The 15,985-nt window shown below is 33.7% G+C and overlaps 1 protein-coding gene across 1 annotated transcript; it reads left to right on the plus strand.

Moving 5' to 3' along the window:
* The first annotated feature begins 278 nt into the window (after positions 1 to 278).
* On the plus strand, positions 279 to 11,534 carry LOC116108371 (cleft lip and palate transmembrane protein 1 homolog). Its single transcript, XM_031394616.1, has 12 exons — positions 279 to 631; positions 1,461 to 1,607; positions 1,826 to 1,940; positions 2,051 to 2,136; positions 2,871 to 2,974; positions 4,254 to 4,291; positions 5,817 to 6,052; positions 8,051 to 8,144; positions 8,253 to 8,443; positions 9,344 to 9,563; positions 9,745 to 9,912; positions 11,078 to 11,534. Exons 1-12 carry the CDS (start codon positions 422 to 424, stop codon positions 11,233 to 11,235), a joined length of 1,767 nt encoding a protein of 588 aa, XP_031250476.1. The 5' UTR covers positions 279 to 421; the 3' UTR covers positions 11,236 to 11,534.
* The last annotated feature ends 4,451 nt before the right edge of the window (positions 11,535 to 15,985 follow it).

The following is a 15,985-nucleotide window of genomic DNA, read 5'->3' on the forward strand; positions in this document are numbered from 1 at the left end:
GTAGAGAGTCAAACTAACTTTCTAATTCATATTTTAAAGATAAAGAGTATGTTGAACTCTTATTTTTATAAATAGACTATTTATAATAAAGAATTTGGATCATATAAAAGTCATTTGGAGATATACTTAGGTAGCTACTTATTATTTAATTTTTATCTTATATCCACGTTAATTAAATTGAGCGATAGAAAAAGAAAGTGTCATTAAAAACTTGTATTTAAAAATAAAAATATCTTTTGGGACCCTGATATTTTTGAAATGCTGGCGTGGCCGCGACTGTTACTTAAATCCGAACCCGTCTCTGCAACAATAAGAACTTTTGGTTTAGAATAAATAAACAACTCCCAGTCCCGTCCCTTGTTTCATTCGATCGCATCGAGTTTGTTTCAATCTCAGTTTGCAATAGAGCTGAGACAAGACGATGGCGCCGCCGGCAGTAGGAGGAGGAGGTGATGGCGAAGGACAGCCGCAGAGACAGCAACAAGCGGGGTTCGGCCAAACAGTGACCGGAATAATTAGAGTTGCCGTCTTCTGGTACTTCGCTTCCAAATTCTTCTCTCCTAAACGACCTACCGATCCCTCCCAGCCTCAGCTCATCTCCACCAATCTTTTCCAAAGAGGAGAATACTTGGTACGTGCTTAATTTCTTTCTGAATGATTGATTTTAGCTTAAATCGTGATAAGCCAAAAGTTAGGGTTTCTTGTGTTAAAGTTTGAAAGAAGTGTGAAAGGTTTTGTAGAGTAGGAAAGAGATTTAAAAAAACTAAATTTAATGTAATTCATGCTTTCAAGGAATTGTTCAAATTTATCTTTTTCCTTGAAGACTGGTTTAGTTGTAGTTAACAGTGAACTTCTGGTTATTTGATGTCGGAGTTATGAAATTGTTCTCTTTGTGTAGCGTATGCAGTTGCATCTGAATACTTTTTGAATAGGGCTTGGTAAATTTTAGTAGATTTAGATGTTGATTTTGGATGTTGATGGCCTCTCAATAAGGGAATCTGTGTTATGGGGCTGGAGCTGATTGATTTTGTTCTTTCGGCTATTTCCTTTTTAACATAGGAGAGTGGGAGATTGATTTTTTCTGTACCTTAGGATAAGAAACATGGGCTTAGGTTGTATAGGTCAGGCTAGATAATTATTTGAATTGAACCCAAGTGAGGTTGTTTTCTTCTCATCATCTTCACATTATAAGCATTGGATAATTATGTGCACAAAGGCATTTGAATGTATATGATAAATGGTTGAGAAACATGGTAGACCAGAAGATGAAAGTTAAACGTGGTAGGAATATACATATGATTAGATATGAGGAATGCTTAATTGTTCTATTGATCTTTCAGTTGAGTTGATCATGTGCTATATGTTGTTATGAATTGATGGTGGCAATTTTCTATTCCTGAACTCATTTTCATTGATCATCTGATAGTCATTTATTTTTTTTTTTTTTTTTCTTTTATCAGGATATGTGGTTATATCTTTCTGAACATGAAAAGTTCAATGACTTTGGTAATGAAGGCTCACTTATTTGGCATGAAACTAATATCCCTTATGCCGTTTGGGGAAAAGAAAGTACCCGAACTCTTTCTACGAAGTACTATCCAACTGAGGTACTTTCTGTCTGAATCTGAAGCTCAAACTTTTTAACTTTTAATGTTTTAAGTGCATAGTATTCTAGTGTATTGCATATTTCTATTTATGAGTGCAACTTTGGTAGCTACATAATGCTGTGTAATCTAATTATGATAATCTTAGTTATTTTTAATTATTTTATTGGTTTTCTTTTGCTTCCTACTAGTTATTATGAAGATAATTTTTCCACTTTCAGGATTTGAAGCACAATGGGAGCCTCTATGCGCATGTTTTCTTTGCACGCTCTGGATATCCTCCAGACCCTAATGATCCTGAGTATCAACATGATGCTACCTTTGGGAAGACGCATCGTAAGATTGTGTCTATACCTTTATTAGATTATCTGTTTTTCATTAGTTGGAATATAGCAGGATGAGGTAAATTGCGTAATTTAAGAGATCTCTTCTTCTGTTGATTTCAGCCGTTGTGGTCTATTATCCCAAGTCAAAAGCAGATAAAAGGAGGAGTCTGCTGGGTGACTCTGAGAAGACTGAAACATTGATTAAGGTTTGTTCTTGCTTACAAGTTATTTCCATAAACTACTTCAAGGTGATGTATGACAAATGAGCTTTAGCTTTCAGAAACTAAAATATGATTTGTGTATGTTTACTATCTTAGTTCTATTTATCATCAAGCCTACTGAATTCTCCAATTGATCTATTTAGCATACATTTGGAAGGCCCATTAATTAACATAATACTATTTAAATAGTTCAAAGTACGGTGTGCGGCCAGTAATTTGCATAATTAAATTGTCATGCAAATTGCAAAGGGGTATCTTCTTCTATGTGTTAGAAGTTTATGGTTGACAGTTTTTGAACTAGATGGAATTGTCTTGTTCAAAGGTATATCATTATAAGCTGGAAAATGGGGCACTGAATTGTTTAGATGAAAATAAAAAAAGCTAAATAACATTCTAAATTGAGTACAATGCTAACACAATATAGAATTCTTTGATATTTGAGTATTCTCTTGATCTAACATACCATTTAATTGTTTAGGATACTAATTAACAATAAAGTCAGCATTGTTAAACATTAGAATTCTTAACCATTTAATGATGATTTCTATGTGATAAACTTTTGTACTGTATACAATCTTCATGATTCATATTCAGCATTAATGATACTACATGAGTGTATTGTCTTCTAAGTAATTCATTTTCTTTTCTTTGATTCTTTCTTTCTTAATTTTCATTTTATGTGGCCATGGTGACCTTAATGTAAATTCCTGTTGCTTCAGGATGTTGATGATCATGAAGGTGATTCTAAAGATGATGGTCCTGTGGAATGGGTTTCATATTGGAAACCAAATGTTACGATTAATTTGGTAGATGATTTCACACGGTATGTATACTAGCAACATCTAGATTATGTAAATTTTTGTTAGTATAAGCTAGAGTATTGAGTTAAGCTATTAGAACTCCTGACTTTGACGTTGAATAAATTGAACTGCATCTTTTTTGTTTATTATAAAGGTGCTATATATAATTTCTTATAAAGCAAAAAGATGTGAAATATGTTCATTGAAGTCTCAATAATGTGGCATAAATGTAGCCATTGGCCCTTGAAGTTTGCCCTGTGTTTAGCTATTCTATGAAAATTGCAATATTGAAATCTTAAAGTTATATGATGTCATATCTTTTCATATATACAAAGCTTCTTTATATATAATTTTTTTGTGGACGAAGATTGTTTGTCTAGATCAATATTGGTCACTGGAAATCAAAGTATGTGCAACAATTTTTCATCATTGTATGAGATTAATTTACATGTACAGAGAGTCCTATTAAACTTCTAGGAAAATTGTATGATGTTTTTGCTTTTCTTTTATGGATAAAAACGGGGAACACTATTATAGACTTACACCATTCTATGGTCTCAATGCATTGTGACCTACTCCATACTTATAGGTATTAGCTTGTAACCACATTCTTTTAACTTATTTAGAGATCTTGCTTTGGCCTGAATATTTGTTCTCTTAAGAGTGACATTTTGCTTCTTGTTTTTTGTGCATGTATTTATGTATAGATATCAGTTTGGTAAACTATTGTTTTATTTTAGTTGTGTTGTTTCCTTAGAGTAACATCCTTCCCTTATTAGTTTATTTTTCCATTGATGCATAGAAATTTCTGTTTATATTGCTACAGTAAGATATTTCCCACTGGTTCTCTGAGATCAATTTTCTGTTTGTTTGCCGATTTGTGCTGTTGAAAATAGCGTATGTGGTCAGTGGTTTAGGCATCTTTTGTTTTATATGAATATATGGATTTTAAGAAATTGAATGCATAAATAGCATTTGAGTATAATTAAAGTAATGGAAATTACCATTTGGATATTTCTGTGTATCTGTCACTCTGTCTAGATGCTGGTAAAAAATGTTTTGGAAATTGATGTCTCCCTTTCTCATTATATCAAATAAAAATTAAAAGGGGCCATTGACTATATTAGTGACGATGTGATATCTTCATTATGGTTACTGTATATTCTCCTTGTGTTAAATTGCGTGTGTAGTATATCTTTTCTAGGTTATCTGCCCTGCTGCATGCTTCCATTTGGTTTTCTTTTTCTTTTCCTTGTTACAAAGGTTTTGGCAAATGTCCTAATTCTTGATAGTTCTTTGCAGATACTCATCCAATGCTGTACCACCAAACATTGCTCCTTGTATCCTTTAATTATTTTTGATTTTGTCAATTACATCTACTTGTTACTGGAAAAAGTTACATCAGCTTGTCAATTTCCTTGTCATGTTTGGAGTTTTTGGAAGAAGCTTGTTGTTTTATTACATCCTATGCGGCTTTAAAACTTGACAAACATAGTCGGTTTCCTTTCCTTCTCTTGCTCATCCCCTGTCTGACACGTTCACTAGGTATGCATTCCATGAACATACATGCATACTTTGTACCCTAATAATTATTATTTTCATTTTAGTTTATCTCTAGAAGCATTTTTTTCAGTGTCAAACACCATCCAGAACTTGCACAATGAATGGAACTTGTCTTCAAAGCATGCAATGGAGCACATTGTTTATGTGTATCTTTTCATGTGGTCCACCATTTGTTAAATGTCACAAATTTATCACAAAAATTGCATTAGTGTTGAGGGGATTGTGTGTTGAAATAATTCTGTGCTTACTGCCTCTACGTTTGAAGAAACACCTCTGTGATTATTCCACATACTGATAAATATATAGTTTCACTGGATTTTAAGTTAGTTTATAACTGTAGGTCCACTTTGTGTTACTTTCTCGGGTAAATGCACAGACAACTTTATTGAAAAGAAACTTGATTTTATTAGACAGCAGACAGTTAAATGTGATTGAGGCTAGGGATCCATGAATTGACAGCATTTTGAAAGCATTTTTTTCTTGAGAGTTGAGATTGATATCCTTGCCCAAAAATAGTGGAAATGACTTAGGAAATTAAAAGGTTGGGTGATTATTAGCCATAAAAATTTTTTTGGTTACCATTTGGCAGCTTACAGAGTCATTTTATTATTATTATTATTATTATTTTTTGTTTTTTTATCAGCTGATACTGATTTGGGGATAAAAGATTTGAGCAAAACTTTTAACACAGCTAGAATTACTTAATTTTGTCCCTTGTTTCAATTGGTAGTCTTTTAGAGAAAGATATTGTTGCTTTCACCTTCCTGACGGAGCTTGAGGTGTGACTTTAAACACTGACTTTAAACTATGTGGGGGGTAGTTGTGTTGTGTACAAATTCCAACTCATTTTGCTCTTCTCTCAAGCCGCTTAGAGAGTTGCAGTAATTTTCAAAATAGCTTTCTTATGGTGAAGGATGTCAAGTTTCAGTATTATTGTAGTCAAGTCTATGCTTAGGAGTTCTATGGTTATGAGTACTTGCCAAAGTAATCAATTTGTTGTAAATTGATTCTAGTTAAGTTTACTATGATTGTTATATCACCAGCATGTGGATTCTTAGCAGTTGAACAACTTCCAAAACTAACATATGTGTATAGTCAGGCATGAATGTGTCAATGCTGGAAATCTTTCTTTGCTGATTAGAAGGTCAACTGTTGTTTGGCTTTATATGATGTTTTTAAATGTACGTAGGAATGTCATCAAAGATATCAGGGGTCAACGCTTCTGGTAATCTGTCTTTATATTTTCTGGGGAGTATATGATATCTCAGTTGTACCTTTGAGTTTCTTGACTTCAGATTGCAGACTTGAATGTTGAACCGAGTACAGGGAATTACTTTCCAACCATTTTTTTCAATGAGTTTTGGTTACTTAGAGATAAGTTGATCCCACTCAATGACACAGTGACTGAATTGCCACTTAATCTGGAGGTGGGTCCCATAAGCATGACAAAGTGGCAACTATTCCTGCAAATTGATCAGTCATTTCAGGTTCATCGTAGTTATGGAAGCATGATTGAAGGCGAGGCTGATGAACTGAAGGTAACACTAATCTTCTCTGCAGTTAGATATTTTATAAGATAACAATTTATTTATTTATTATCAAAAGTAGAGGAAAAGTTAAAACCTTAATGAAAGAAGGAGCAGGAGTCATCCTGTGCTCACAGAATATAACTTATATTAAAGAACAATAAAACGCATTAGGAAAAGAACAGAATCAGTCCTAAACATCACTCTTGAAATCTCAAAGATAGAGATTCTAGAAATACCTTAGAAAACACTGAAAATGAGACCCACGATGGGAATCAAATCTCTCCTCCAAGGTATTTTCAACCCTTTCTATTGTTTTTTTATTTATTTAAAAAAATCAGTCCAAATGAACATTGACAATACTTTTGTTTGTACATCTCTATAAACTTCTACCTTTTTTGTCTGGTCAAATCATCCAACATATATGGTGAAAATATAATAGCTAACTGACATAAAACCTGAACCACCTCCAATAGTATAACAATCACTTCAAAACCCATAAGCCAAAGCATATTCTAAATTAAATGATGCATTAATCTTCTTTTCACGGAAGATTTTGGAAAAAGGAAAGTTTTGCCACCTTTGAAGCAAATTATTGGTGCTCAATTTTCCATGAACCTAAGTCTAAACAAAAAAGATTTAACTCGTGGTGGAATCAGAGATCTCAAAATAAAAGCTTTAGGGTAAGAGAATTTCTCTACCTCTCTACCATCAAAAATAAAAAGCTTTTGTCAATAAAATTTAGGGAGGAAGACACAACGAGATCGTTTATAGACCCAGTTCTTGGGATTATACTTTTGATTTAGTCTAGGAAAACATAACATGACTGGATCATTACTTCCAAAGCTTGTTTTCCAAAATTGTTTCTTTCATCCTTACCAAGACCAAGTTGGTGTAGAGAAGTCATGGTGTCCTTGCGAAATAGTGTTTCAAGGACATATGTAAACTGCTCTTCCAGCCAGTGAAAAATTCTGACTATTTTCATGCAGTCTACATATGCTTGTTACTACATCATGGTAGAAGAAATTCTGCTCTGAAAGAAATCTCTGAAGTTTATAGGAAAGGATTATTCATCACATCAAGATTCCTCAAAGCCAAACCCCGTTTTCGTTTAGATAGAGAATCATTCATCAAATTTACTAACTGATTACCTTTGCCTTCTCACTCCCTTCCGAAAGAAAATTTCTCATTATCTTTCAAATTCTACTAAACACTTTCTTTGAGATTTAAAACAAAAATACTTGGTAGCAATACTTTCAAGAACTGTTTTTACTGAAGTTAGCCTTCCCCCTATTAAAAATATGTCTTCCAACCACCCGATCTTTTGCTAATCCTCTACAATTATCAGTTATGGTATTTTCCCCTTGGGCAACCCTCTAATTCTTTGCAATAAACTTTGAACTACTTTTTGATTGAAATTCAGCTTATGAAATTTATAATTGACTTGAAGATGTGTTGAACTATAAATTTTTATGGGAGCTGCCCCTGTTACTGGAAGGACATTGGTTTTCTCTAGGAAATAAACCTAAGAGAATAGGAGCAAATTCCAATATTCCATATTCATCAGTTATCAGTTTAAAATCTCAAAATAACTCAATTCATATATATATATAGCAAGGCGAAAAACCTAAAGATCCTCACTGGTAAACCTAATTAAAATGAAGTCCTGAAACAGATTACTTTCTCATTTAACTACCATGTTCTAAAACGTAGATTATCCATCACTTCTATATGAATGTTTTTACTAAAGTTCCACATACTTGTACAAGCAAATCTACAACCTGTGCCTGAATCATTGATAATTGTTTTGTTTTTGTGCCTCTTCAGCAAGCAAATAGACATCCCGTGCCTTTATCAAGAAATATATGCTCATGCTTATTTCTAGAAATTATAGATTTTTTCATCTCTTAGAATGAAAAGGGGAAAGAATACAAATTTTCTGTTACTGATCCAAGTGCGGCCAGGTTGTTAGTTCTTGCTGATAAATTAATAATTTTGGTAATTTTTCAGAGGGTGTTCTTAGAAGGAAATCCTTACCTCCTGGTGATCACGATGGTTGTTTCATTGCTTCATTCTGTGTTTGACTTCTTGGCATTCAAGAATGGTATATTTGACTCTTTTAACGGACACTGTTTTATTTCTATTCATTAAGGGTCTGTGTAGATTTTGTGAACCGTTCTGTGAGCTATTAATTTAATAATTTCCTTTGCAGATATCCAATTTTGGAATAAAAATAAGTCTATGGAAGGACTCTCTGCAAAATCTGTCATTGTGAACTTTATATGTCAGCTCATTGTCTTCCTATATCTACTTGACAATGACACATCCTGGATGATACTTGCAAGTTCTGGAGTTGGTTGCTGCATTGAGTTTTGGAAAATAGGAAAAGCTATGCACATAGAGGTATCAAATTTTTTATTCAAGTATAAGATTATGTGAAAATTAGGCTGCAGGTAAATTTTATTTTTGTATAGATTTTTTTTTCTTGTGAAGGAAATGTACATAAATTATTTATTTTTATTAAAAAAAATTGTGTATGTATAAGCTTTAATGTGTTTGTCTGTGTGTGTGCAATGTTTTATGGTTATGTGGATTGTATTGCAGCTTCTTCTTTTTTATAATAAGAAATTGAGGAAAAAAAAGTGTTTTATAAATTGAAAAAGTACTTACAAAGTAGTAAACAAGCTCTCTACAATATGTGTGTTATTCTTTTTCTTCTCAGTCACCTCGTTTTATGAGTATTCAACTATACTAGTCCATTATTTCTTATGCTAGATATTTGCATAAATATGTCAAGTTGTTTTGACACACTTTGTTTTTGGCATCTGCTTATATTATGAGTCTGACTTATGCATGGAATATAGTATGTACCATCTGCTCATGTTTGAGATACTGCATTATTGACATTTCTCCTACGACACCCTTGTGGACATGTGCAAAAATAAAACTGTGTTGTTATCTGTTTATCCATCTGACACTATTCTAGATGTGCATACATGGCATATTGTGTGTTTCATCTCATTATATTTGATTGCTTTTGCTGCTTGTATGCTGTAAATACTTGGGTAATATCGGAGCAAAATGAATTTTAATGCATTGAATTATGCAATACTTTTCTTTTGTTTCCATGTGTTTGTCATCTATAAATCTGCATCGCATTTTTTTAGATTATACAATACAAAACCATGTGTGTGTATCATCTTGTCATGTTCCGGACTTGCTGTAACTGCTTAGCTAATATCTTAGCAACATAAACTAATAAAGGAAGGATACTTTTGTAACACTTTTTACCTTGGTGTCCAGATTGATAGAAGTGGAAAGATACCTATGTTGAGGTTCCGAGATCGTGAGTCATATGCAGGGAATAAGACTAAGGAATATGATGATCTGGCAATGAAATATTTGTCCGGTGTGCTTTTCTTCCTTGTTATTTGTTCCTCTATCTATTCACTTATGTATGAGCGACATAGGAGCTGGTATTCTTGGATTCTTTCCTCATTCACAAGCTGTGTGTACATGTTTGGTGAGCTACCTTTTCATCCTCTTATCTTGCACTTCTGATATTATTGCTCTTCTTCCTAAGTTCTCATCATTTTGAAATTCCGTTAAGATTTTTTTATGCTTACTTGCCATATATGATCTCTTTTTCTTGTAGAATTGGCAATTTTGCACCCCTCTGAATTCTACATCTTGTTTTGCTGCAGGTTTCATTATGATGTGCCCCCAACTGTTCATTAATTATAAGCTTAAGTCTGTGGCTCACCTACCCTGGAGACAAATGACATACAAGTTCCTGAACACCATCATTGATGATCTCTTTGCCTTTGTCATAAAAATGCCAATGCTACATCGGCTTTCTGTCTTCCGTGATGGTGAGTTATAACAGTGCAATTTTCCTTTTTGTTCTTAAACCATTAAATATTCTGTCTAAACAAGGCTTAGGAATGTAAATGCTTTGATCCTTGCCGCTGAGGGTATTGTATGCTGCATATAGAATTGAGTCAATTTTATTTTGCAATACCATGTTCATATGGTGACTTGGTCAGAGTCCTGGTTTTTGGCATTATCAATAAACTAGCTTAGAGGAAATTAGTAAAGAGACCCACAATTTTGAAGCTGCATTTATGCAGTAACAGTACATCCTGAGTTTTCTCTTTTTGTTTCATTTCATATGGGGAGGGGTTTAGTGTTCACCTTAGACTACTTTGAAGATGCTTTGAGTAACAGTTCTCAGATGTTCAATATCTTGAATAGGGAGGCAGTGGTATATAAAGCCTGGTGGTAACCTTTGATACTTTTTTGTGGCAATTATGCCATTTCTTGTGGATATAAAAGCTGCTGGTGTTTTAAGAAAATAGGTGTCAGTACAGGCTTTTTCTGTTTTCCACTTATTTTCCAGTCACATTCTATTGCAATGGCAAAGGCTTGGGTTTCCCTGTGCAAATTGTGCATATGGTGAGAAGGGGCACTTCATGGAAAATAAAATGAGAGAGTTTATGTAAATGTCGGAGGTTAGGACTACTTCCGGGTCACTCCAATTGTTCCAGAGCATGACTTTGCAGTAATGGGTACTTGCTAGTCTTCTCTCTTCAATGTTTGCTGTCTGATTAGCCGGTCCACGTTGGGTCTCAGTGATTATCCTATTGGAGTATTGGAAGTTCAAGAGGAACCGTCATTTTTAATCTGCAAAGGTTTATATTTATTTTTTTGTTCTTTTACCATAATTTGGTTTTAATTTGTGTAATCCTTCTTATGGAGAATTGGAGGTACATGCTCTTTAATTATATCTTCTATATCTACCATACTGGCAATCCACTTTGTCCTCCAAAGGGCAGGTTTACTAGTTTCTTTGGTGTCTCTTGATGTGTTTTTAGTGCTTAGAATTTCCCACCCCTAGTATGCCACATATTTGCCATTCATTACCATAAAATTCCCTTCTATGATTGCAATATTGTGAAAGCTAACATGGAAATTATATCATTAATTGTTCCATCTTTTGTGATCGTAATTTGGCCTTTTCTGTGTCCTGTCTTGCAGATCTTATATTTTTGATATATCTATACCAAAGGTGGGTTTATCCAGTGGACAGATCACGTGTAAATGAATTTGGTTTTGGTGGTGAGGACGATAAGCCTTCTGATGGTTCAGAAACAGATGTCACTGTTAGGAAGGAGGAAGAGAAGAAAACCAATTGACCACAAAAACAAGCTGATAAGAAAAGCAAATGAGCAGTTGTGCTTGTGGTGTAAAATTTGATTAGGTGGTATAACTTATAACTTCTTCCATTTTTGTTTTAGATAATTACATTATAATGATACTTTAGAAGTATTTTATTATAGGCGATAGGCCATATTCCATTCCTTTGTTTGAAGAATTGTATGAATCAGCTGCTAGAGAAACTGTTTGAACTGTCTTAAAGGATTCAGTCACTGGGCAGTTTCTGATACGCAGCGTTTTGGAGGAATTAAGTTGAAATGTTCTTATATTGTTTTTATTACGTTTTGTTTTAATTAATTTTGAAAATATCCATTATGCAACATCTTATTTTGTGTTCTTTTACTTTCTCACCTTTCTAAACATACCTAAAAGTGTTGTTTGATTATTGGAACTTTTTTAGTTCTCTCTAACTTGGCCTAGATATGGATGATCTTTGTTTTTGCATTCAAATCAATCTCTCAATGTTANTTTAATTAATTTTGAAAATATCCATTATGCAACATCTTATTTTGTGTTCTTTTACTTTCTCACCTTTCTAAACATACCTAAAAGTGTTGTTTGATTATTGGAACTTTTTTAGTTCTCTTTAATTTGGCCTAGATATAGATGATCTTTGTTTTTGCATTCAAATCAATCTCTCAATGTTAAGAGAAATAATTATATTCAATATATACCTCTACGAAGATTACCATTGTCATACATATATATTGTATGTGTGTGCAATTTTCCAATTATGCTCCAACCATTGAAATCTCTCAATGGTTCATATATATTTTTTTGCACAAACAATTGTCTTTCGTAGAAATTTGGAACACCGCTGTCAATTTTTATCATCAATTAGATCATATATTAAGTTTCTATTTGGTCCAATTAATCAATGAATCAAAATAACATTTCTAAAGTAAAAACCAAGGTTTTAAAACCTAGACCGAATCAGCTTATTCGATCGGCCTTGTCTCTAGTCTAAGGACAACCTAAACCCGGTTTCAGCCATTGACCCAAAATTGACCCAGTTTTGAGCCGGCAAAATAGTATTGAATCGTTGGTTCAACCTGACTAGTGGTTAAATCGGGTGACTAAAATCAATCCACCTGCAATTGCTAGCATGTTCTTGATGGTTCTAAGTTGAGAGAGGACCTCATACTTAAGAGCTAAGTCACAAAGGCTATCTCGAACCATTGTATTAAAAACCAGACCGGAGGGCAACCTGTTATGATGGCCGCGTCACGGTTCAACCGGTTGGACCGCTTAGACCGTCGGTTGGATCGGTGACATCATAATGACGTCGGCATATTTAAAAAAAACAATTTTTTTTTTAGATTTCTATTTTTCAATAAGACAATAACAATTTAATTACTGTCCAACATGACTCAAAGTTCAAATTCAACAACAATCCTAACATAATTTAAGTATTTAACAACAATTCAAAGTCTAAATCCAAATATGACGTTGTATTTACATATCAAATGACAAAATACATAATAATTAATAACAAAACATTTGATGCAAATGTTTTTTCTTTGATCTGTCTCCATGTTGATTGAGCTTCACACACTAGCATCAAAATTCATCACCATATCAGTCCTACCTCTACTAGATTGTGAAGAAGACCCAGAGCCAGATGTTGCCATTGTCTATTTTTAATCTTTATCTACCTATCACACAAGAAATAACAACAATTATCACTCAACCAATTGCAAGTTCACCGATGTGTAATCTCAAGATAAATGCAACCAACAATTTTTAATCTTTTTCAAGATCATCTGTGAGTAAACTTTTTGGTATAATCAAAAGAATCAAATACAAAATACATTTTTAATTGTTTTTATATGGCATATAAATGTAACATAAAACAAAACTTGTCGTCACTCACAACCATAGCCACAACCACAGCCACGAAAGAATATGATTACTACAATGCTAGTACCAACTATTAGGTTTGAATGTGATAGAAAGTTATGCTCACAACCGCAGCCACGAAAGAATGACTTAAAATGGAGTATGCCAGCCCAATCTGCAGATATCCTATCTTATTTAACCAGGTTTTGCAAAACTATATATGAATGGAACTCACCATCAAATTTTAACTCTGAAATTTGAACAAATAAGAAAATTAGATAGTTACATTTCAGTGCCCCACCAAAACCTGCTGATTGAAAAGACACTAATGCAGATTCATAGGCAAGGTCTAGTCAGAAGTTAGGCTCCTAATGCTTCTTCCTTCAAGTTACTTTTTGATAGTCTTTCATGAGCTTATGCTAACAGGAGCAAGCCTCAGAATGCAAAAAAAAACTATCATAACAACTATCAGCTAAGGGAAGCTTTTTATGACTAAAAATCTATACTAGCTAATCCAATTACTTAATCATCTACAGTCTCTCAACCAAAGCAATTTTCATCTTTGTTTAAACTCTTGGTCATGTATCAGCATTTTCAAAAAAATATTGCAAACTCTATATCCAATCAGTGGTAGAGCATTGAACTTTCTATAGTGGAATCAATCAAGGACTGATTTTTAACATCAATATCTGGTTCTACAGAAATTAAAAGATACCAACACCTATAATAATATCGTAAAACTGCAATAAGTCAAGCTTGCAATTACATTCTACTTTTTAATTTTTTGAGAATATTTGTTAATTTTCACTTAATTCTTACTCCCATCATTTACGTTGTAGTAGTCAAACTACAAAAGTATACATAAAGGTTTTAAAACTTACATAGACCTCATAATTTTTTACCATATATAAATTGGAATAAATTCCATGCACTTTTTTTGTGCAAATATACTTGAATCAAAGCAGAACCATCATCAAGATCATGTTAATACAACCACAACAGCTCTATAGATTGAAAAATGTAAAGGGTGTTAACTTAAATGTAAAGGGAGCAAGGAATGGCGTTACCTGGATCGACGAATGGAGTTGTCGCCGTCGATTTCCAGCGAGGGAGGAAGACGTCGTCGATTTCCGACGAGGGAGGAAGACGTCATCGTCGATTTCCGGTGAGTTCAGATGCGATTTGGGTGGGATTTCAGAGAGAACAGAAGACATAGTTGAAACTGTGAGAATTTTCGTAGAGATCAGAGTGTTTGCTGAGAAATTTTCGTGAGAAAAACTGAGAAAGACTAAAAGAGAAGAAGATGAGAAAGGGTTGCATGACAGAGAAGAAGATGAGAAAAGGCTGCGTGAAAGAGAAGAAGATTGTCGCGTATTAGGGATTTAAATTGTGGACCGGTTTTTCCGCCGGTCCAACCACTCATATTATCTAGTTTTCAATCGGTTTAAAGCAGCTCAATGTATATTAGCGGGTTTGAGGGTGACTTGAACCGGACACGTGACCGGTTCACTGTCCAACCGGTTGGACCAGCCGGTACGGTCCAGTTTTTAAAACAGTGTCTCGAACTAGAATACAGGTATCATTATCAATGATACCTGTCGAGATTTGTGCTCTTGATTGAAGACACCGTTATTCCTTTAATACCAAAGAAAATGAACATTGGCAAAGAGGACTAACCATGCTAGAAGATGCCAAAATTTTTGTTGTGGTGTATGTGCAGGACCGTCCATTGAAGTGGTGAGAACAACGAGAAAGACGGCCATGCCATGAGAGTTTTAGNAAAAATTCATCCAAATTAAATCAAACATAATATAAAAATGAAAAAAAAATTTAATTATAATAATGCATAACATTTTTTTCGAACATAAATGAACGAACAATCGAACGATTGTTCGCGAACGGATGGATTAGTCGAACGTATAGTGTTCGCGAACATAATCGAACGAACGACTCCTGTTTGAACTCGATCAAACATATTATCGAATAAATATCGAACTGTTTGCGAACATTATCAAACACTAATCGAACGAATAACGAATATTCGCGAACTGTTTCGTTCGTTTGCAGCCCTAGACTTACTGAGTCTTTCTCCTTCATTTTTATTTTCTTTATTTTAAACTTAACTCCATCCCTCCCCGTAAAAATCTAATCTTCCATTTCAATTTCTGGACTGTACTTTATTCCTCTCCAAACAATTCTTTCTTGATTCTTAGTTTAGTTCAGTTTTTGTTTCCTCATTAGCATCGAACTTGAAGAACATGTTTACAAGTTGTGCTACAAAACAACACTTCATCTGTTATCTCTCTAACTTGTGTTCTTGTATCACTTTACTTGAGGCTGTTTCGGCCACTGATCTTTGTTCTACAAATCCATGAAGCCTCATGCTGATTCGTTTTCTCTTTTTCGTTATATCTGTTGACTTTTCTTTGACTCACCTCCTGCTTCACATTTTGTATGGTTGAGTTCTTTCTAGTTTTTAAGTTTGCATTGTTGTTTGGTTGCTGAGAAAATGGAATGCCTCGAAAAAAAGTTTTTCTTTTTTCGAAGTGAATAGCAAAAAGTTTTTATTATTTAGAATAAGAATCTCTCGTGTTTCTACCAAAATAAGAAAATAATAAAGTTTTAGTTTTGATTTTTTTTATAAAATCTACCAATTAACCATATTATTGGTTCAGTTCAAAACCAGTTTCGACCCTAAATTGGTTTGATTTCAGTTTAAAAATTTCCCTGAACCAAAAAACCGAATCGATTAAAAAAACAAGGGTGTTTGGACCGGTTAACCAGTTTTGAACACACTAACCACAAGATAAAAGATTCATTTGGATATGCCCGGAAACCACCGGAGATGATGAGTGGTATTCTCCTCCTGCTTATCCAAAAATATATTAC

Source organism: Pistacia vera, unplaced genomic scaffold (assembly GCF_008641045.1).
Source record: "Pistacia vera cultivar Batoury unplaced genomic scaffold, PisVer_v2 Contig563, whole genome shotgun sequence".
NCBI lineage: Eukaryota > Viridiplantae > Streptophyta > Magnoliopsida > Sapindales > Anacardiaceae > Pistacia > Pistacia vera.